Below are 24061 nucleotides of genomic sequence, written 5' to 3' on the forward strand. Positions count from 1 at the left end.
TAGATCTACACAATCTTCTAGAACATTCGATACTCCTTCAACATCAAATGCCCAATCTCTACCCTCTTTCTATCTCCTGATATCTTCATTTTTACACTTTTCTCCAAACCTCTCTCCCTTGTCTTTTCCTATCTGTCTGTAGCACTCCCTTTAGTATTTCTTGTAGAGGAGATCTCCTGTTCACAAACTATCTCAGTGCCTGCTTATCTGTAAATATTTTTAACTCTCATTTTTGAAGGCCAGTTTTGCTGGATATAGGATTCTTGGTTGGCAGTTTTTCTCTTTCAGTATCTTGAATATATCATACCACTGCTGTCTCGCCTCCATGGTTTCTGCTGAGAGGTCTGCAGTCTTATTGCACTTCCCTTGTATGTGATGGATTGCTTTTCTCTTGCTGCTTTCAGAATTCTCTTTTTGTCTTTGACATTTGAAAATCTGCTTAGTAAGTGTCTTGGAGTAGGTCTATTTGGATCAGTTCTGTTTGGGGTACTGTGCTCTTCTTGGACCTGTAATTTTATGTCTTTCATAAGAGTTGGGAAATTTTCATTGATTATTTCCTGCATTATTCTTTCTGCCTCTTTTCCCTTCTCTTCTCCTTATGGGACACCTAGAATATATATATTCATGTGCTCCATGTTGTCCTTCAGTTCCCTGAGACCTTGCTCATATTTTTCCAATTTTTCCCCTATTTTTCCTTTGTGTTCAAGATTTCAGATGTCCTTTCCTCCAGCTCACTGATCCTTTCTTCTGCCTCTCCAAGTTTGCTGCTGTATGTCTCCATTGCTTTTGTCATCTCTTCTGTTATGCCTCTCATTCCCACAAGTTCTGCCATTTGTTTTTTTTCAAGCCTATGAATTCTTCCTTATGATCATCCAGTGCCTTCTGTATATGCTTCATATCTTTTTTCATATTCTCTCTCACCTCGTTGATTTGATTTAAAAGACTTGTTTGAACATCTATAATTAGTTGTTTCAACTCCTGAATCTCAGTTGAAATGTTAGTTTCTTCTTTTGACTGGGCCATATCTTCCTGTTTCCTGATGTGTTTTGTAATTTTTTGCTGTCTAGGCATCTGATTTTCTTAACTGGTTTATTCTGGAGGTAGTTTTTTGTCTTTTGCCTAAGGTTTTCTTTTTCTTGTTGGTTGACTTTGATCTCTATCTTTGCTTTTTTTCTCTCCCTGGCCAGTTTTCAGATTGGCTCTGCCCCCCACAAGTCTTCCCCCCAAAATCAGGTGCCCACCATAGCTTGCCACAGGAATGGGAGGTAGGCATTGGGCACACCAGCAAGTTCACTGTGTGTGGTAATATAAATCTGCTGGCTTCCAGTGGTACTCTATTTTCCACTGGCTAGCAAGATCAGGGTTTGTTTTGGGGCCATACTTTAAAGGTTGGGTCTTCCCTATTTCCCAACCAAAACAGGGCTGGGTTTCCATACAGAGCATGTAGACCAGCTCCTGTGCTCCTAAGAAGAGGTCTGAAGCATCTTTTAAAAAGTATTTTCTTCCCTTGCACTTTCTGGACTGTCCAGCAGATGACACTGTTCAGTAACTTAATTGTCCTCAGAAGCTGCTTTGCCTCTGAGCATGGGCTTTGTATGTCCCAACTGTGGGATCCTGTGCCCTCACTTTGCTGGCCCAGATCTGCTCATTGTGGGGCTCCACCTGTGGCAAAGTGGTCCCTCAGCTGACCCAGCATTCTAGCTGTCTCCAAGGCAAGGAAACAGCTGCTGGCTGCTGCTCCCCTCAAGAGTGGTGGAAGAGCTTTCAGGCCCAGGGCTAGAAACACATCTCCATTCATATTTTCTCAGTCTCTTTGTCCCTCACTGATCTGGGCCTTGAAATGTACTTCCGTGTCTACTGGGTCTTCAAACAGTGAGGGTATTTTTCACTGCTGTGAGATTTAAAAATCTGTGTCTCTGGTGGGAGGGTTCTGGTCTGCTGTTTCTGTGCCTTTCCCACATGTAGACCGAGTGAAGGGGAGGGGGGATGACCAGCTGGTCTGGGACAGAAAATTGCTACCTGATATTTCTTCTCTTTCTTCAATTCAGCATTTGCAAGGTCTTTCTCCAGTCTATATTCTCCTCCAGAGTTTCAAACAATTCATAATTGTCCTGTTTTTCATTGATTCTCTGGAGAGAACTTTTCAGTAGTTGTTTACATTGCCATGTTGATGATGTCACCCCTGGATCCCATTTCATTTTGCCTTCTCAAGAACTTTGATTAATCATTCTGTCTTATATACCCAACTTTTCCATTTAATTATATCTTTTAGTTCAGGTTTTTAATATGCTTAAGTCTCTCTCATTTCATGCCATATTTCCCTTTAGCTACAGGCATGTTTCTCTTTTATTCACATGAGGGAAAATAGTCATTAAATTATCAGGAAATAAAGGCAAACATTTATATGTTTATAAAGATTCATAAAGAGGGGAAAGAAAAACATTGCAGACAGGAAGACAGTTCTGGAACAATGAAACTACTTGGCTTTTTAAAAAATTTTATTCAATTGATAAACTAGCACCTGGCAAAGTGGTTAATCTGGACATTTTGTCCTTAAAAGGGCCAAATTATCCATTTGAGTTGTTTATGGACTTTCTATACAACTTGAGTAGTTTAACTGTAGAGGATACATTACAGGTCAGTGCCAATATATTTTTGTTCACAATTTACTATACACTATGTTTTGACTTCCCAAACATTTTTCAACCTATCAAGATTAGATTCTGGCTCTATAACAAAGAAAATATTCTCTCTCCATGGTTCTTAACAATTTGTATGTTGTTAAATCTGACAGGCATTTTTCTTTACCTTAGCTATGGTTAATATTTTTTGATCACTTCCTCTTTTATGAAACATTATTACTTGGCTTCTGTGAATTATACTCTCCCTTTCAGGGTCACCTCCTTTATTCAGTCATTAAATGTTGATGTCTCAAGATTTCATCCTGTACCTTCATTTTTTTTCCTTACTTTAAACTTCTCATCCAAAGTTTCCATTCAGTTATATATGCTGGTGTTCTAGTTTGCTAATGCTGCCAGAATGCAAAACACCAGAGATGGACTGGCTTTTATAAAAAGGGGCTTTATTTGGTTACACAGTTACAGTCTTAAGGCCATAAAGTGTCCAAGGTAACACATCAGCAATTGGGTACCTTCACTGGAGGATGGCCAATGGTGTCCGGAAAACCTCTGTTAGCTGGGAAGGCACGTGGCTGGCGTCTGCTCCAAAGTTGTGGTTTCAAAATGGCTTTCTCCCAGGACGTTCCTCTCTAGGCTGCAGTTCTTCAAAAATGTCACTCTTAGTTGCACTTGGTATATTTGTCCTCTCTCAGCTTCTCCGGAGCAAGAGTCTGCTTTCAACACCTGTTTGCAAACTGTCTCTCGTCTGCAGCTCCTGTGCTTTCTTCAAAATGTCCCTCTTGGCTGTAGCTCCTCTTCAAAACATCACTCACAGCTGCACTGAGTTCCTTCTGTTTGTCAGCCCATTTATATGGCTCCACTGATCAAGGCCCACCCTGAATGGGTGGGACCACACCTCCATGGAAATTATCTCATCAGAGTTATCACCCACAGTTGGTTGGGGCACATTCCATGGAAACACTCAAAGAATTACAATCTAATCAACACTGATAGGTCTGCCCACACAAGATTACATCAAAGATAATGGTGTTTGGGGGACATAATGCATTCAAACTGGCACAGCTGGTAACTTAGAAATATATACCACTTGCTCAGCACTATCCTCTGAACTCCAGACTTGTGTATCATTACCTAGTAGACTATTGAACCTCACACCTAATGGGTAAAAAATAAGGATTCTTTATGCCTAAACTCATACCTCTTCCTTGTTTCAGTGAATGGTAGTACCATGTATTCAGTTGGGTAAACCAGAAATGTGGTGACCATCCTTGACAACTCTCTTCCATTCATCCCCCATATTCAATCCATCCCTGAGATCCAGACCTGGTTGAAGAAGGCATGGCAGTTGTCCACTGGATAGTGTAGAAGTTCGCTTAGGTGCCATACTGGTGGAACTGGAACTCACTGAGAAGCTGCCTATGGGTGGTACACTGGGAAGCTACCCAGTACAATACTGGAGAAAATCATCTTCCAGGGGTGTACTATACTTCAGAATTCACTGGGAAGCTGTCCATAAAGGAGTTATGCTGGAAAGCTTCCCACGGGGGGGTGGATTTTGGTAAGAAGTGCCAGAGGAAGCTGCCCGTGGGAAGGTGCTATGTCAGGGACCTTGCCAGGAAGCCACTCATGGGGTGGTGTTGAAACTTGCTGTATAGTGTGCCTTGCTGGCTGCCTATGCCATAGGAGCAAGCAGAGAAGAAATCCAAGAACTAAGAAGCAAAGTTTCTTCCTCTAGTGTCTCTCTAGTACCCTCTACTGACAAAGGTTAATATTGTGCCACCTGTCAATGGAGAAATATTCCATTATCACAAGCAGGGCAATGAAGGGTAGATTTGGAGGTGATGGGCAATAAATTGATAACTGGCACATATACACTGACTGCCATATCTTTTTAGACTTAATTCTTAATTGGTAGCCTCTTCTTTTGGACCTTGCCTTTGTCCACAGAGTTTCTGTAGGTCTCTTGCTTCCCTTCCACCTGTTCTACATCCCTTCCCATGTCCTCCCTCCCCCTAATCTCAGATTACCCAGCATTTACTTTCTCCTGTTATGTCCTAATCTCTAGTCCCATGCCAGGTAGCCAATATTAAAACAGGGTCTCTGTTTTAAACCCCCAAATGCTAGCGTTTCTCTTTGCTAGATTGTAGGACTATGCCTTGACCCACCCCCACCCCCTTAGTTTTCCCAGCCATAAGAATTAGAGATCTTTCCAAGGGTGGATATTTACTAATCTCCTGTAATAACTTCCTGACCCCTATTGCTATTCTGCCTGTTTATGCCTCCACATGTTGTCTGTTTCTAGGTTTTGTTCACTGTGGTTTTTTAGATACTCATTCTTGCTGAACTTCCTTTAAGTAGAGCTATTAACTAGAATTTTAATTATAGTCTGTCACCTTATTCTTTGGAATTTATTGTTTCTCCCTATTGACCATTACTTTCATCTTGGTCTATTCCAAAGGGCTTGAGACACCCAAATGGGTCACACCCTTCCCTATGCAGTGAGGAATGCCAGCTTTCTAAGTTTTTATGTGTTAACTTCTGGGCATTAATAGTAGGGGGTATTTTCCTTTGAGAGCACATTACTTGTCTTTCTATAGTTTATTACAGTAAGGGTATTCTCAAAAGGATTTTGGGTAAGTAATAATATTTTAGAATCACACATTTAAATATTTTGAATTACACTTAATTCATCCTGCTATGTCATTGTTATTGAACGTGCTCAAAATCCCTATTTATTAAAATAATAAACAGAAAACTAGATTTCAGTTTTTTCATATAATAGTCAACACTAAGCTATATCTTTGTTGGTAGATAATTGCTTGTCTAAGTATATCTGTAAAATATTCATAAAATATTCTTATAGCAAAAGATAAGATTAACTTAATAATTATTTAGATATGATAAATGATGAAATTTCTTTGAGTTATGGAGAGCAAAAGGAGTATTTTGTAATTAACTGATTAATTCTATTATTTTAGTTAAGTAAAGATCAAAGTATTTCAGAAGTAGAGACTTCAGTACCTGAAAAAACAGTCATTTTAAGCCTTTCACAAGTAGTAAAGCAAGTGCAAAAACTTGAACAACTGAGAGAACGTCTTAAACATATGTCTAAATACTCCTTCAAAGCCATGTTGTCTAAACCCACGTAAGTAAATTATAAGAATTCAATGAATGAATTAAACCAATAAAAGGGAATATATAACTAGCATTGACTATAAGATAATGGTTCAGATATTATGACTATACACAGGGCTTCTAAATCTAATCAGATCTAGTCAGCTTGCTCTGACTGGAAATGTTCCTATTTGAAATTTTGAATAGCCTGAAGCAGCACTGCTGTATACAGTAGTCACTAGCACATGTTGCTGTTTAAATTCAATTCAACTAAAAATTAAATTCCTTAGTCACACTAGCTACAGTTCAAGTGCTCAGTAGCAATATGTGGCTATTATTAGAAAGTTCCATTGGACATTGCTGATTTTGGAATATCTGGCTTGTAAACTCTTCTCAATTTGATCAATTAGTTCTTTATAATGAACAGGATATTATATAAGGTCTAATCAAACATTTTCTTGTTCATGAACACTTTCATTAAAAATTGAGTATGAACAGGGATATATTTCAAAGAATTCAATTTCCTACACTTTTAGGTAAGAAAAACCTTTTTGTTGGTTGGGAGAGGATTCAAAAGAATGGTTACAGTGATACTCTCATTATTTGTTGGCACTCATTATTTTTGATAATTCAGGTTTAGCTGTATTGAAATTAAATAGTTTAATAAATCATCACCCTACATAGAATATACTCAATTATTTTGGGGGTGGTGGTGTGTGAAGTTAGGTAAATGGGAATCTGAGTGTTCCAGTTTGCTAATGCTTCAGAATGCAAAACACCAGAGATGGATTGGCTTTTATAAAAGGGGGTTTATTTGGTTACACAGTTACAGTCTTAAGGCCATAAAGTGTCCAAGGTAATGCATCAACAATTGGGTACCTTCACTGGAGGATGGCCAATGGTGTCTGGAAAACCTCTGTTAGCTGGGAAGGCACATGGCTGGCATCTGCTCCGGAGTTCTGCTTTCAAAATGGCTTTCTCCCAGGACGTTCCTCTCTAGGCTTCAGCTCCTCAAAAATGTCACTCTTAGTTGCTCTTAGGGCATTTGTCCTCTCTTAGCTTCTCTGGAGCAAAAGTCTGCTTTCAAAGGCTGCCTCCAAAATGTCTCTGTAAGCTGAAGCTCCTCTCTCAGTTCCAGTGCTTTCTTCAAAGTGTCCCTCTTGGCTGTAGCAAGCTTGATTCTTCTGCCTGAGCTTATGTACTGCTCCAGTAATCAAGGCCCACACTGAATGGGTGGGGCCACACCTCCATGGAAGTTATCTGATCAGAGTTATCACCTACAGTTGGGTGGGTCACATCTCCATGGAAACACTCAAAGGATTCCAATCTAATCAGCACTAAAATGTCTGCCCCACAAGATTGCATCAGAGAACATGGCTTTTTCTGGAGGACACAATACACACAAACCAGTACACTGAGTAAGCTATACATAGATTTTTTTTGTTTCCTTGGTGTCACTTCCTACCACTCATATTCAGCATAGTACTAGAAGTTCCAGCAACTGCAGTAAGGCAAGAAAAAGTAGTAAAAGGCATACAGATTGGTAAGGAAGAAATTAAACTGGACCCACTTTCAGATAAAATGATAGTCTACATAGAAAATCCTAAGGAATCTATGAAAACAAACAGCAGTTCCGTAGAAATAACAAGTGAGCTCAATAAGATTGCATGGCAAAATGTCAACACACAAAAATCAATTGCATTTCTGTATACTGACAATGAACATGTGAAAGTCAAAATAAAAAACACAACTATTAACTGTTGCTCCAAAGAAAAGGAAATATTTAGGTATGTCATTTAAGTTTGGCATAAACTTAACGTAGGTATAAATAAATTTAGGTATAAACTTAACAATTCATGTAAAGTGTCTGCTGAAAATTACAAAATGAAGATGAAAGAAATCAAAGAGTGCCCAAATAATTGGAAAGACATGTCATGTTCCTGGATTGAAAGACTAAATATAGGAAAGTTATCAATTATCCCTAAATTGCTTAATGAAATTCCTATCATAATAATGTCAGCAAGGTTGTTAGTAGACATAGACACTTTTATTCCAAAATTTATATACAAAGGCAAAGGACCTAGAATGACTAATTTTTTTTCTAAAAACAAGAATAAACTGTGAGAAATCATTGTACATGATATTAAGGCCTACTGTATAACTTCAGTAATACAGAGGGTGCGGTATTGGTGAAGTGATAGACACATAGATCATGAAACAGAAAAGAGAATACAGATATAGACCCATGCAAATATGCCCAACTGATTTTTGACAAAGATGAGAAAGCAATTCAGTGGAGGAAGGATAGCATTTTGAACAAATGGAGCTGGAGCTGTTGAATATTCATAGGCAAAAAATGAACCTCAACCTAAACCTCATGGCTTATATAAAAATTAAGTAAAAATAAATCGTGAACTTAAATGTAAAGTGTAAAACAGTAAAACTTTTAGAAAAATATAGGAGGAAATTTTTAGGACCTAGGGCTAGGCAAATAGTTCTAGACAAACAGACATCTAAAGCATGAGCCATAAAAAGAAAAATGATAAATTGGATCTCGTCAAAATAAAAAATTTTTGCTCTGCAAAAGATCCTGATAAGAGAATGAAAAGACAGGCTACAGACTGGGAGAAAATGTTTGGAAACCACATATCTGACAAACGACGTGTACATAGAATATATAAAGGATTCAAAAGTTAGCAGTAAAAAACAATCCAGTTAAAAAAATGGCCAAAGACATTGTTTCAGTTTCCTAGACTTCTGAAAGCAAATACCATGAAATGGGTTGGGTTAAACAATGGGAATTCATGGTTTTGAGGTGGGGAAGATGTCCAAATCAAGGGATCATCAAGGATCACTGACTGCTGGTGAACCTTGGCTCTTCTGTCACATGGCAAGGCACATTACAGAGTCCGCTGGTCTCTCCCTTCTCTTCTGGGTTTTTCAGCTTCTTGTTTCTGTGGTTTCTCTCTCATGTCGGAGTTCATTCTATCTGTAAAGGACTCCAGTAATATGATTAAGACCCATCCTGGTGAATTTCCTGGTTGTGATGTTGTACTATAGTTATGTAAGATACTAGCATTTGGGGAAACTGGGTGAAGGATATATGTGATCTCTATTTTTCTTTTGCAACTGTATATAAATCTTCAATTACCTCAAAATAAAAATAAAAGAAACTACTTCTCATGTCTCCTTCTTGCTTAAAAATCCTATGTTTTCCCATTCCCACTTATTAACCTCTTATTTAAAATTCTCCACAATTTCTCTCAATTCTGTTTAACTTTATTAGTCACTGTATAACTTCTCTGCTCCAGGGAGACCAATAAACTCACCACTTCTAAAGTATGTTTTGTGCTGTAACACTGATCTGTCTTTGATATAGCTGTGGCCCTTTTACTAGAATACCCTAAACAACTTATTCTTTGTTTACCCAAATCAAAGTCATCGGTTAATTGATACCTTTCCAACGTAATATAATCAGTAATGATGTTTGTCTCCTCTGAATTCCTGTAACTTATTGTACCTCTTGTGTCACATTTAGTCATATATTGCTTTGTATTGTTCAACCTTTCATCTGCCTAATTAGATTGTAATTTTATTGAGGTCAGGGACCATGTCTGCATGCTCATATGATAAAAAAAGATGGAAAGAGATTGAGAAACTTATTTCTCCTTCATAGTTTGCTACAAATGCCTTGTAAAAGGGGCTGATGATGGAAATAAGGTGTGAAAACCAGACTGTTAGGGTACTACTATATATTTTACCTGTTAAATTGATACATTTTCCTATCCTTTTCATTTCTTAGTTACTATCGTTTTAGCTAGGCAGAAATCAAATATTTCAGTTCTCTTTTTAAAAACATTTAAGCTGTTTATATTTAGTTGTAAAACAAAAAACTGCACATCATAAAATTCAAGCAGTATGGAAGGTTATTCAATTTAATGAAGTAAATTTTCTTTTCCAGAGACCTTTAGTCACACTCCCTAAAAGCAACCATAGTTAATTTGTGTGTATGTGTGTTTGTGTGTGTATAAGATTAAGAATTTTATAAAATTTCTGGACAAAATACACATAATTATGCATCTGTACAATCTTTTTATTTATAGAAATGGATTCAAACTATGCATACTGGTTTATATCTTACTTTAGAGTTGGATCTATAAACAATATATAGATCCATATGGTTTTTCTTTACTGACAACATTATATTCCATTATAAGCCTGCACCCTAATTTATCAAATCAATTCCCTACTACTTGAATTTAGGGCATTTTCTGTTTTAGTTGTTACGAATAATGTTGCATACATCCTTGGACAGTCATATGAGTCTATCTGAAGAATAAACTGTTAGAAATGCAATTGCTTTTTCAATGGTGTGTGCATTTAAAATTTTTGATAGATATTGCCATAATGCCCTTCAGAAAGACTGTAATAGTTCTGGTTCATTATGTCACATGATTCCCAGACCTTAGCCAATACCATGCTTTATCAAACTTTTTAATCTTTTCCAATCTGATAGATGAACAAGAATGATGGAGGAAAGAAAGTGATAGTAGGGTGTTTATTCTTCAGGGTCCCTTTTTGAGGGGTTCCAAGGGCTGGCTGAGTTCTACCATTGAAGCCATAAGTCCCTTCCACAGCCTCTCCCCACAGCTTTTTCTAGTTTTTTGTAATTACTCTCTCTCCTGGTCATTTTTTGCCTATAGGAAATAATAGCTCCATTTGATGTTCTTAGCCTCTGTAGGTTAACACTATACTTTGTGGTTTCCCTACGTCCTGTGCATGTCTTTGCAAATAGTCCCTTTACTGAAATCTTCTCAAATTATCCATTTTGAATATGCTATTTATTTCCCACCAGAACCATGACTGATATATCATTTAGCTTCTTTTTTCAAGGACCTGCAATGATTATTATATAGGAGTCACCCTGCTTTAACTGATGATCATTTCTGCTGCCATTATCTGTGAAGTTTGAAGGAATGTGGGTGATTCTTAAGACTTAAACTATATTTATTTATACAGAGTATGTGCCAGGCCCTGTCATAGACATTTGGAATTGTTTTATTTTCCTAGGCTGCTCAAGAAAATGCCATGAAATGGATGGAATTAAACATGGGAATTTATTAGCTTACAGTTTTGAGACTAAAAGAAAGCCTAAACCAAGGTGTCAAAGCATTGCTTTCACTCTGAAGACTGGTGTTCTGAGGCCAGCTGCTGGTGATCATTGGCCCTTAGCTCCTCTGTCACACGGCAATGCACATGGCAACCTCTCCTGCTTTTTCAATTCTCTTCTGGGTTCCACTGGTTTCAGCTTCTTTCTTCTTTGGCTTTTTCTCTCTGTCTTTCTGAATTTCACTCCACTTATTAAAGGACTCCAATAATAGGATTAAGACCCATCCTGATTGAAGTGGGCCACACCTTAACTGAAGTACCCTCATCAAAAGCTCCTACTTAAAATGGGTTTACACCTACAGGACTGGATTAGATTTAAGAACATGTTTCTCTGGGGTACATACAGCTTCAAATCAACACAGGGCTATATCAGAAAACAAAACTGACAAACATCTCTGCTTTTAATGCAGTTTATATTCTAGGGAAAGGTACAGGAGACAGGCAATAAACAAAACATGCATAATTAAAAGGTGAATTTTGTAGTCTGTTAATAAGCAATAAACCTATGTTAAGGCAAAAAGAAAAAGTAGGGCATGGAAAAGGGAGATTGAGTTGCCAAGGTTGGGATTAGGAGTTTCAGTTTTATGTAAGATAGGCAGTTTCAGATTTACTGAGAAGCTGACATTTGAAAAAATTCTTGAAGAAGACAAGAGAATTAGCCATCAATATTTAGGGGAAGAGCATTTTAGGCAGAGGGAATATCCAGGGCAAAGGTCCTAAAAGGGGAGCATATTGGAGAAAAATCAAGGAGACCAGTGTGGCTGGAGCAGAGATAATGAAGAGAATAGAAGGACATTAGGTCAGAGAGTAACAGGCCCAGATCATATAGGAACAAGATCTTGGCTGGAAATAGGTGTGAGGCTTTTTAGGTCATTTAAAAACTTTTTTTATTCTGATTGTCATGAGTTGGAGCCACTGGAGGGTTTTGAGAAGAGAAGTAGCGTGATCTGAGTTATGTTTTAAAAGGATAACTGAATGTAGTGTTGAGATTGGACTGTAGCAGGTCAAGAGTAGAAGCAGGGAGTCCAATTAAGAGCTTGTTACAATAATCCAAGTGAGAGATGATGATGTTTCAGATCAGTTAGTGGTTTCACTGGGGATAATGAGATACATTTTGAAGGTAGAGTCAATAAGCTTTCCTCATGGATTGGATGTGGAGTGTGAAAGAGAAGAGCCAAGAATTAGTTCAAGGCTTTTGGTCTGAGCAGTCAGAATAATGAAATTGCTGTCACTATCAATGGGATAGGCTGTGGGTGGAATGAGTTTTGAGGAGGGAAGATCAGCAGTTCTGTTTTGAAGATACTGAGTTTGAGATATCAGAAATATTGGGTACATATTTGAGTAGGCAGTTGGAAATATGCTTCTGGTGTTTAGGAGAGATATGTGCTGGAAATAGGAATTCGGAGGCTATTCACATACAGACAAAAAGACTGGGTGAGGTCATGAAGGGAGTGAGTATAAACAGAGAATCAAGATGGGACAAGACGGAGGCTAGAAAAGGGGAATAAAAAGGGATTTCTTAAAGAGGTAGAAAGACAGTGTGCTGCCCTGGAAGACAAGTGAAGAATGTATAACTAGTGGAAGGGACCAACCAATGATGTCAAATGCTGAGCATAGGTCAAGAAGGTGAGGACTGAGAACTGACCAATGAATTTAGAAAGAGGTCATTGTTGGCCTTGAGAAGAGTAGTGATTAGGAGAGAACAGAGGGAATTGGAGACAACTATCCCCCCGCACTGTTATATCCTACCAAATATTTTTTAAAATATTGTTCTCATTTACATGCTTGTCAAGCAGCCTTGAAGTAGCAGCGCAGTGGCAACTACAAGGTTGGTATGTCATATACTTCCATGTGTTAGACTGGTAGGGAGACAATGGGCACAAATGGATTTGGATAGTTTATTATTTACACAGACAGCAAGAGCAAGATCACCATGGTGCCAGCTCCCTGTGTCCCTAGTTCCATAGTTCAATACAGAAGAGTTGCCAGATGACAGGCAGAACAAGTGATGAATTACTCTGCCATGGAAGAGTGAAATATAAACTACAACCAAGAAGATTTTTAGACTTATCTAGACGCCTTCAGCTGTACTCTAAGGAAGGGAGAGGTGGACAGTTCTGCACCCAACTGAAACCAGAGAGATGGATGAGTGACTTGTGGCAGTCTCCCCAATATGGGGATGAGATGAGAAACTGCCTATTGAAGACTCCCCACTAGGCTTATCTTCCATTTCTCCAGGAGCAATTGCAGTACTTTCCATCAGGACTTGGGTCACACTGAGGACAAGTCTTGGCTAGGTGGTTTATGTGGAGCTCTGTAAGGTTGTCAGACTGCCATGATGGAGATGTTTCCTTACAAATTCACTCTTTGACCTTTAATGTTTCCAACCAAGAATTCTTTTAGAAGAACATGCCTCCCCACCATGTACTCTTGTTTGTTGTACTGAAAGGGACTTAGACCAAATTCTTTTTATTTGTGTTAGGCAAAATTGGAAAAGAGTGAATGTGACTATCCTCCTGGCAGGGAGATCAAGCCCATTTGGAGGATAGACTGCAGCCAGTCTCCCTACCCAGAATCATGGCAGTTAAATGTGTCATTAATCAAGTGTGATAAGAGGTGCTAGCAATTTCACATATCCCACCTTGACTGGCTGGGAGGAAGTCCAGAGCAATGTACTGCTATCACCGCTTGCACAGGAAAGATTAGACTTGTTTGTTGTGACTTCAGCAGCAGCGTTTTTCTAGATTTGGGGTTGGTGGTTAATTTTACAAAACTGGAGGTTGGTATTAACAATGGGAGGAGACTTTAGGTACCAGAAAGGTGTAGGAGAGAATCTACCTTTTGAAGTGTTTTATGGCAGAAGGGTCAGGTGGGAGATGACAGATCCAGCAATCAGTTACATTTAGAGCAATAGCTATGGTCTGGGAAAAGCATATAGGAAAGTTTTCCTTTTTTCTTAGGTGATAGAGGAAGACCATAGGGTGTCACAAATAATCTAAGGAGATTCATATAATATGAAAATTGATATCCAGAAATGATATCCATATACTACCCAGAAAATTAATCTAGCTCTTTTAGGGTGGAGGCTATTCACTTCTAAAGTCAATATACCTCATTTAAAGTTTCTTGATAGAATGCATTTCCAGTAGTTAATCTGAGGGCAGTAGCCACAGTCTGGGACAGGGTTATCAAAGCTTTCTGATACGACTTGCCAGGCCAGTTGTCCTACAGGTAAGAACCTACTCCCAGTGCCTAAGGCATTCCTTCCCTAACAGCCAGGGCTTTTGCTCTCCCTTCATGGACACATGTTTGAGAAGACCAGTTCCTGCAGGCACTACTTCATTCTTTTTCCATTCCTCATGTCTAATCTAGGCTATATCTAGCTGACTCATTGCTTTATTTCTTGTATACCATGTGCTAACCTAGAACGTCTCCCACTCTAGAGCACAGGGTATGTCAGAGCTACCTTATGAGTTGTCACCTCATGATCACAATCATTGTCATCAATATCCATAACTGTCCAGATTTAGCAAGCATAACCAGGTAGTAAGGGAAGCTCCACCCCTGGGTCTTCTTGCTACTTGAAGATTCCAATAGCCAAGTTTCCTAGAGGCAGGGGTGGGACCATAAAAAAGAAGAGCAAGAAAGGTAATTATGTGGTTTGGGTGTTGTGCAGCCAGTCTGGGCCACTTCTCCCCTCCTCAATATGAAGTAAACATTTTATCCAAATGGGATGTATCTTTTCAGGGAATTGCTGCATTTAGAACCAATATTGTTTGTTCTTAACTGTTTGTGCCATTGGGAGGTTCTCCCTGGGTGCCTACATCTTTTATGTGTGTGTGTGTGTGTGTGTGTTTTCTTTTCAAGAATCTATGTAGGGATCTTTTTATGGCTCTTGTGCCTGTGGATGATATGGGGCATGACATGTATAGCGAATGGCCCATGTAGTAATTCACTGCTGGAAACAATGGGCTATAAAGGTGTTGTCTGACTGTATTTGTTTGAGGAGTCCAAATATCTGATATAGTTTGTTTAGGAGTCCTTGAATAGTATGGTCTGGGGATGGTGGTGCCAAATCCTGAAAATTCTGCGGTGAATACTCAGAAGTAGTCTTGAGAGGAAGGTAGGAGATCTGGTATAGACATAACTCATTTTATTGTGCTTTGCATATAGTGTTTTTTCTTTTTTCTTTTTTTTTTATAAATTGATAGTTCATGACAACCCTGTGTCAAGCAAGACTATTGATGCCATATTTCCATATTTCCAACAGCATGCGCTCACTTTGTGTCTCTGTGTCACATTTTGGTACTTCTTTCAAATTTTCAAAAATTTTCATTATTTTATTTGTGATGTTGATCTGTGACCAGTGATCTTTGATGTTACTGTTATAATTCTTTTTTGGAGTGCCATGAACCACGGCCATATAAAGTGGTGAATTTAATTGATATGTTGCATGTGTTCTGACTGCTTCACTGACAAGCATCCCCCCATCTCCCTCCCTCTCCTCTGACCTCCTTAATTACCTGAACTGCAACAATATTGAAATTAGGCCTATTAATAACCCTACAATAGTCTCTTAAGTGTTCAAGTGAAAGGAAGAGTTGCATGTCTTTCACTTTAAATCAAAAGTTAGAAATGATTAAGCTTAGTGAAGAAGGCATGTTGAAAGCTAAGACAGGCTGAAAGTTAGGTCTCTTGCAACAAACAGCCAAGTAGTGAATGCAAAGGAAAAGTTCTTGAAGGAATTGAAAGTGCTACACCAGTGAACACATGAATGATAAGAAAGTGAAACAGCCTCATTGCTGATATGGAGAAAGTTTTGGTGATCTGGATAGAAGATCAAACCAGCCACAAGATTCTGTTAAGCCAAAGCCTAAGCCAGAACATGGCCCTCTCTTCAGTTTATGAAGTCTGAGAGGAGGTGAGGAAGCTACAGAAGAAAAGTTTGAAGCTAGCAGAACTTGGTCCATGAAGTTTAAGAAAAGAAGCCATTTCATAACATTAAAGTGCAAGGTGAAGCAGTAAGTGCTGATGTAGAAGCTGCAGCAAATTATCCAGAAGATGTAGCTAAGATCATTGATGAAAGTGGCTACACTAAACAACAGATTTTCAATGTAGATGAAGCAGCCTTCTACTCGAAGAAGATGCCATTTAGGACTTCTATAATTAGAGAGGAGAAATCAATGCCTGGTTTTAAACTTCAAAGGACAGCCTGACTTTCTTGTTAGGGGTAATGCAGCTGGTGACTTTAAGTTGAAACAAATGCTCATTCACCATTCCAAATATTCTAGGGCCATTAAGAATTATGCTAAATCTACTATGCATGTGCCCTATACATGGAACAACAAAGCCTGGGTGATAGCACATCTGTTTACAACATAGTTTACTGAATATTTTAAGCCCACTGTTGAGACCTATTGCCCAGAAGAAAAGATCCTTTTCAAAATATGACCATTCACTGAAGGTGCACCTGATTATCCAAGGGTTCTGGTGGATATGTGCAATGGGATTAATGTTGTTTTCATGCCTGCCAGTAAAACATCTATTCTACAGCCATGGATCAAGGAGTCATTTCTACTTTCAAGTTTTATTATTTAAGAAATACACATCTTAAAGCTATAACTCCCATAGATAGTGATTCCTATCCATGGATCTTGGTGTAGTCAATGGAAAACCTTCTGGAAAGGATTCACCATTCTAGATGCCATCAGGAGCATTCATGATTTGTGGGAGGAGGTCAACATATAAACATTAACAGGAGTTTGGAAGAAGTTGGTTCCAACCCTCATGGGTGACTTTGACAGTTTCAAGACTTCAGCGGAGGAAGTCACTGTAGATGTGGTAGAAATAGCAAGAGAACTAAAATTAGAAGTGGAGCTTGAAGATGTCATTAAATTGCTGCAATCTCATGAAAAAATTTTAACTGATGAGGATTTGTTTCCTATGGATGAGGAAAGAGTTATTTCTTGAGATAGAATCTACTCCTGGTGAAGATACTGTGAACATTGCTGAAATGACAACAAAGGCTTTAATATTACATAAACTTAGTTGATAAAACAGTGGCAGGGTTTGAGAGGAGTGACTCCAATTTTGAAAGAATTTCTACTCTGGGTAAAATGTTATCAAACAGCATCATATGTTACAGAGTAATCTTTTATGAAAGGAAGAATCAGTCAATGTGGCAAGCTTGTCTTAGTTTATGAAATTGCCACAGTCACGCTACCCTTCAGCAACCACCACCCTGATCAGTCAACAGCCATCAACACTGAGGTAAGACTTTCCACCAACAAAAAGATTCTGACTCACTGAAATGCTCAGATGATGGTTAGCATTTTTTAGCAATAAAGTATTTTTAAATTAAGGTATATACATTGTCTTTTTAGACATAATGCTACCGTGCACTAAAGAGAGTACAGTATAGCATAAACATAACTTTTGTATGCATTGAGAAACCAAAAACCCCTTGTGATTTGCTTTATTGCGATATTTGCTTTATATCAATGGTCTGGAACAAAACCCACAATATTTATGAGGTATGCCTGTATATGGCTATGTGCTCCAGAATTTCCTTTGCCACTCCACTGTGTATCTGGCAATCCAGGCACATTTACCAGGCATTTTGGCTTTGTGTTTTGGAATCACTAGACCTTCTTTTGGGAGTAGGCCTGGATTATAGCTGGATTGTCATTTCCTGTGCAATGGTATATATCCATGTGTCTGTAGATTTTACTGGGGTGGAGTAATCTAGTTAGCTTTTGGTTTCTCTGATGTTTATTGTGGAAGTTTTTTTTTTTGTTTTATTTTGTTTTTTTCATGAGTGTTAATATGCATTACAACAGAGGCCATGTGTTGTGTGCGATGTGTTGCTATAATGCTTCTCCCCACAGGGACTGGGACTTGATCATCCAATTGTTCCTCTTCCAGGCACCATACTGTCAATCTGTTGGCTAATGTCTCTGAGTCGGCATAGGGGTAACAAGGTGCATTTTGAGGGGCATTTGTTAGAGCAAGTTCCACAGCCCACAGTGCTGTCTGTTGGGTGGAGTTCTCTTTTTCATGTACTGTTTTAAACAGTTTTCTTTGTGACTACACAGCCCTAGTGGTCCGTTGTATCCCACTGAACTTTAGCTTAGGTAATCCACTTGTAAACCAGGACCAAGCATCCTGAATGAACTTGGTGTCAGGTAAATGCTGTGTCCAAAACCCCAGAGGTTCCTTTGTTTATTGGGAACATCTTTTTGGTACAGTCTCCAGTTTGCATGCTTGTTGGGTATTGATACTTGTGATTCAAAAGGCTTATTAGGATTAAGTGGCCTAAGTGGAAGGGGAGTCTGTACGGCCTGTCATATAGTTTTTGAAGCACTCCTGTCTTTGCTTGCTCAATTGTGTATTCATACCACTACTATTTTTCTAATCGTGCCATTACGCATCTTCACAACACGTGCTTCTACAATGTCTTCAGCAGTATCAGTTATAACCACTTGGGTATTTGGAATGTCCATCAAATAAAACATGACAGTTTGAAAAAGCATCAACAGTGGTGAGGCACCACTGATGGTCCTGAGAGGCAATCAAAAATCCCATGTAGTCCATTGGTCAGGAGCAGGTGGGGCCAAGGCCAGGTGTTACATGGCTTCCTTTACTGTTAAAAAAAATGGACCAATTTTTTTCAAGGGTCACAGGTTTAACATGCAGTGTCTTTGCAGCACTTTGCAAGAGGCAGCAATTTTTCTTTGAATGCCAGAGGGATTATGTATTATGAATTCTGCCCACATAGAGCCAAGAAACTTTACTTGGCACACAGACCTGTGAATTTTTTCAGGGTTTATCAGTTACCTTTGCTGGTGGAGGTGTGATAACATTGCACTTAGGGCTGTTGAGATGGAAATTTTTGACTTGCCAGCCAATAGAACATTATTCAGTGAAAAGTTTGGCCATCAGACGGTAGAGGCAAACAAGCTAAATTTTGACCTACCACTGGTGACAAATCATAGGGAGGTTTGTCCCATTAGCACTTCTTTATCTGTAGGAGTGCCCTAAATAGAATTTTTTGACACTTTATGAGAATTTACATTATAAGCATGTGATGCATCACCAAACCCTATCCTTTGAATTTAGATGTGTTTTTACAGAAACACAGACCAAGAAATTGAACCCACAGTCTTTAGAGGATAGAATAGCAGCTGCTAGAAGATGATGTTGTCTCTTTGGTTGGGAGCTCAAGGATGTGTGGAAGGGGACAGAGGAGACCAGCCCATGGGGTTAGGTGGAGTAGTAGAGAACCTTCTTTTCTTAAAGCAAATGAGGTTGAAATAAAGGCCAGGGAGAAATGAGGGGGCACGGAGGAAACAGTTTGGCACCTATGAGTACAACTTAACATTTACTTTCCATTTTAAGTGCCCGCCCACTTGGTCTCAACAAACGAAGTTTTAGCAACAACTAGGGCATCATTTGGGCAGATGTTTTAATCCTTATTTCACCATTAATCCTCCAAATGCTCATTAACATGTAAGACAGTGGGAAGACCCTTACAGCTCGCCTCTCACCACTTGGGTGAGAGCAGACACTGCTGGATTCCAGGGAGTCTTTTTATCCTCTTACCCCAGTCTGCCCAGACTCTTTCTCTTTTTTCCCTCCAAAAAGGCGTTGTGATCTTACTGGCCCCATGTTTGGTGGCAAATTCTCAAGCAGTCAAGCAGTTCCAAAGCAGCCATGCAGTGGCAGCTGCTAGGTGGTCTTGTTAAACTTCCATACATTAGGCTGGTAAGGAGAAAATGGACACAAATGGATTTGGAAAGTTTATTACTTACACAGAGAGCAAAAGCAAGCTCAGCGTGGTGTCATGCTCCCTGCACCCCTAGTTCATAGGATGGCACTGAACAGGAGGGACCAGATGACAGACAGAACAAGTGGTGAGTCGCTCTACAATGGAGAACCAATGCTAAATTGTAGTCATGCGATTTCTAGATGAACACAGAAGCCTGCAAAGCCTGCTTCTGTACCCTGATGGGTTGGGGTTTGGGGTAGGGGGCAGAGAAGTAAAGTTCTACACTCAACCAAAACTGTGGATAGGGATGAGAAACTGCCTCATGAATACTCCCCACCAGGTTATCTTCCCTTTCTCCGGGAGAAATTATAGGACATTCCATCAAGATTTGGGTCAGACTATTGTCAAGCCTTACCAACATATCCCATTTGGACCCAAGCAAGGTTAGAGTGCCATGGAAGAGCTTTTCCCATATAGCAGAGATTCTTTAGTGGGGGCTATTTTGTGCCACAGGGGGCATTTATCTGTAGACATTTTGTGGTCATAACTGGGGAAGGGTGCTTCTGGCATCTGCTGGGTAGATGCCAGTGATGCTGCTAAAAATCCTACCACATTCAGCATAGCCTCCCACAATAGAGAATCATCCAGCCCAAAATCTCCATAGTGCTGAGGATGAGAAATGCTGTCCTACACTGATCTCTCCTTTTGTTACTTCTTTCTTGTCCTTTGTTGTTTGTCACTTAATCAGGTACTTTAAAAAATTATAAATCTAATCATTTATGTGTATATCTTCCCTATAAGATTGTTATTTCCTCAAGATCAGAAACCAGTCACACACATTTACATTTCCTGTCACATGTAGTAAACAGTAAGAAAATATAATTTTTTATGAATAACCAAATTAAATCAACTGCAACTTCTTTGTTCCCCTATTATTCTGTTATCCCCAACCATTTTTGGTATAGTAGCTTATTCAAGTAAAAATTTTATATTTATAAACAACCATTTTTTTTTTGCATTAAACATACACACAACCTTTTCATTTTATAATGTTAAAAAGAGAAAGTACCTATAATTGGGAAGGGTGCCCTATTTATCAATGCAATTCTTTTGCTGGTATTTCTGTCTGTCAATGACAAGACTTAAAGAAATGAAGGCTTGGTTTGACTCCCATGGGGGTTGCATAACCAGATCCTTGGTTCAGAGGTTCAGGTATATTCACTTGAACTATCGATTATGAGGCATGAAAGTAGTTTCCAATCATATGTTAATATTAATACCTGACATTCAAGTGTCTGCTGTGAGCTAGGTATTTTTCTAGTAACTTTACGTGTATAATATGAGATAGGTACTATTATACCCCAATTTTTCAGATTATGAAATAGAAGCTCAGATTGGTTAAGTAACTGGCCCAAGGTCACACATATAGTAAGTGGATAAATACATAGAATTCATAGAGTTACATAGTTTGACTTTTATACTTATTTGCTCACATTAACTATTGGTTAATTTATCTTAGTATCTGGGAAGAAATGTTAAATAATATATTACTTTTATTTTACAAATGCATATGTCGAAAATGTCCATTGTAGTTATTAAGTATAATTTAAACTCTTATTCTTTGATACATTAAAATATGTTTTATTTATCAAAACTTTAACAGGGTTAGCCCAAATCCACCAGAACCTGTGAAAAATTATGAAATGGTAGAGAAGATGATTGAAGGTGATAATATTTTATATACTTTAGTCCTTATAAGGTTTCCCAAATACATTAGCATTGAGATTTACGTTTGAAAATTTATATTCATAAAACTGATAATACAATGGTAGATTTAAAAATGTTCAATAGTTTGATATTTCAATAAAAGTTCTTATATTCTAGAATCAAGAGTGTACAAAATGAATAAAACTTGGTTGTTTTCCTTATGAAACAGCTTAGTAAGGACACAGGCACATTATGTATAATTTCAAAATAATGTAATGCATGATACAGGTATGTATAATTTGTAGTAGATCTAGAGGGAAGTTAGGAAGATTTGATGCACCCTTAAAAGGTGACTAGGACTTAGTCAAATGAAGAAAGGAGAGAGTTGGCATTTTAAGAAGAGAATATAACATGAACAAACAGCATGCATGATATGTGGATAGGGAATTGCAAGTGGATTGGTATTATTAGAGAGTGAAGTTAAGAGAGAACCTAGTCATAGAGGGACTTGGATGCTGTGCTAAGGAGCTTAGAGTTTTTTCCATATGTAATAGGGAATCAATGAAGATTTCCAGTAGGGAAGAGACACTGTTGAATTAATTTTAGAGAATTATACTAGCAACATTGTAGAAGCTATATTTGGGGATAGGGGCTTGGCAAGACTGGAGGCATAAGTTATGACTATATTTTAGATGTGTGATAAATTCCTATATTACAGCACTGTAAAAGAGACATAGGAAAAAGGACAGGTTTGAGAAATGTTTACTTGGCAGAATTGGTGAATTGTGGTGATTAGTTATGAAAGGAAAGGGTATTAGGTGATGGTATCATTAAATAATGTAAGACAATACAAGAGGAAGAATGAGTTTTGAAGAGAAAACGATGAGTTCAGTAACAAGTTGTTATACATGTTCTTTCAGATATCATTTGTTGCCTGGGAGAATCTACGGTGATAGCAGCTAGTATTTTCTCATAATGTATTCCTTTCTCTGAATGGGTTATATTTAAAAAATGAAATTTAAATTCAATATATATAAATTGCTATCTGAAAGTTATAATGACAAATCCATTTTAAATTATTTCAGAATTCATGAAAACTCACTCAGCTGAGACACCTGTAGATGTTTCCGCAGCAGAGCCACGTAAGTTTCTACTCATTTAAGCATCATTGTGATAATACTGTGTTGAGTGTATTAATTTCTATGATTTTATATAATTTAAAATAATAATTATTAGGCTAAGAACACAGATTTCCTGGAGTTTGGAGTCATATAATTGAGCTGGCTATAAGACAAGTATTGAAATTTCTGGTTAAGGCTACATATTACCCAATATAGATATGAGGAACTAAGTCACTGAATGTCACAAAAGTTGTAGGGAAGCCATGGGACTCTCTGAGTGACACAGAATTAGGGTTTGGGGCAAGATTAACTAGATCTTCAAGGAATTTGAAGAGAATCAGCTAATGTCTTGATTGTATTAAAAATCAAGTGAACCTTAGAAATTAGTTATAACATAATTTTTAGGTGGTATTTCTAGTAATCCTTCTCTATTTACAATATTAGTATTTCTGGAAAGGTGATAATTGATGTGTTTATCAAAAACATTTGGTCTAAATATTGTGATTTGGAAATTTGTTATGAATTTAATAATGTTCATCAGGGCACTTTAACTTTTAAATTATAAAATTAATAGAAGATTGGATCAACCTAGATATTGAGCATGCATGTTTAACTCCCCTCCTGCTCCAAATTCCTTGAAATTATAGAAGACATTTTAGAAGGAATAAATCCACAATGGCATTGAGAAACAAGGGGTGTCATTGGTGGACCAGAAATGGGGAAATTAATAAAAGAAAGAAAACTGATAATATTGGTTTGGTGGGCAAATAAGAGAGAACTAAATCATGCCCAGAACACATGGAGACAAAAATTACTGCAGAGATAAAGATGATTTCAGTGATACTTCAAGATCAAAGGAAACAAATAGGAAGAGCAACAGTAGGCCATCCACTAATTAACATGCTTATTATTTAAAGAATTATGTTAGTCTTCAATTTCACTTTAACTACTGTGTGGCTAGAATTTCTAGCTTTTGTCAAAGGAGGATTATTATTTCTGAAAAACTCCTAAGTATTATTTCTATGTAGAGTTAATTATTTGTCTGGTGAAGGCTCCTATTGTGTGTCTCAGAGATAAGAATTTCACAACAGATAGGAAAAAGTTTAAAAAAGGAGCAAATTTAAGCATTCGATTCCCAGAGTAAATACCTCATTACTTGAGAATTATGTTACTGACTTGACTTCCTTTTCCCTGTCCACACACTTTGCAAAGATGTTTGATTTCTATATTTTCCACCAAATATCTACATGTGTGATGGCTGGGATATAGGGTAAGCGTATGTTTAACTGCATAAGCAGCTGCCAAATGATTTCTAAAGTGATTGTGCCATTTGACATTCCTATCAGCAATGTATGAGAGTTCCAGTTACTCCACATCTTCACCAACATTTAGTATCATCAGTCTTTTTCATTTCAAGCATTCTATTGGTATAGAGTTATTTCAGTAGTGTTAAAGTTTCAGTTTCCTGATGACTAATGATATTACGCATCTTTTCACTTGGCTATTGACCATTCATATATCTTGTTTTGTGAAGTATCTGTTCA

The 24061-nt window shown here is 38.0% G+C and overlaps 1 protein-coding gene across 1 annotated transcript in view; it reads left to right on the plus strand.

Annotated features, from left to right (window-relative positions):
• The window catches only part of CCDC7 (coiled-coil domain containing 7), a 329716-nt gene that overhangs the window by 43021 nt on the left and 262634 nt on the right, over positions 1-24061 (plus strand). The window contains exons 6-8 of the mRNA XM_037837696.1: positions 5618-5784; positions 21353-21414; positions 22482-22538. Of these exons, the coding sequence (XP_037693624.1) occupies positions 5618-5784; positions 21353-21414; positions 22482-22538 (286 nt within the window). The remainder of the gene's footprint in view (positions 1-5617; positions 5785-21352; positions 21415-22481; positions 22539-24061) is intronic.

This window comes from Choloepus didactylus, chromosome 5 (assembly GCF_015220235.1).
Source record: "Choloepus didactylus isolate mChoDid1 chromosome 5, mChoDid1.pri, whole genome shotgun sequence".
Taxonomy (NCBI): domain Eukaryota; kingdom Metazoa; phylum Chordata; class Mammalia; order Pilosa; family Megalonychidae; genus Choloepus; species Choloepus didactylus.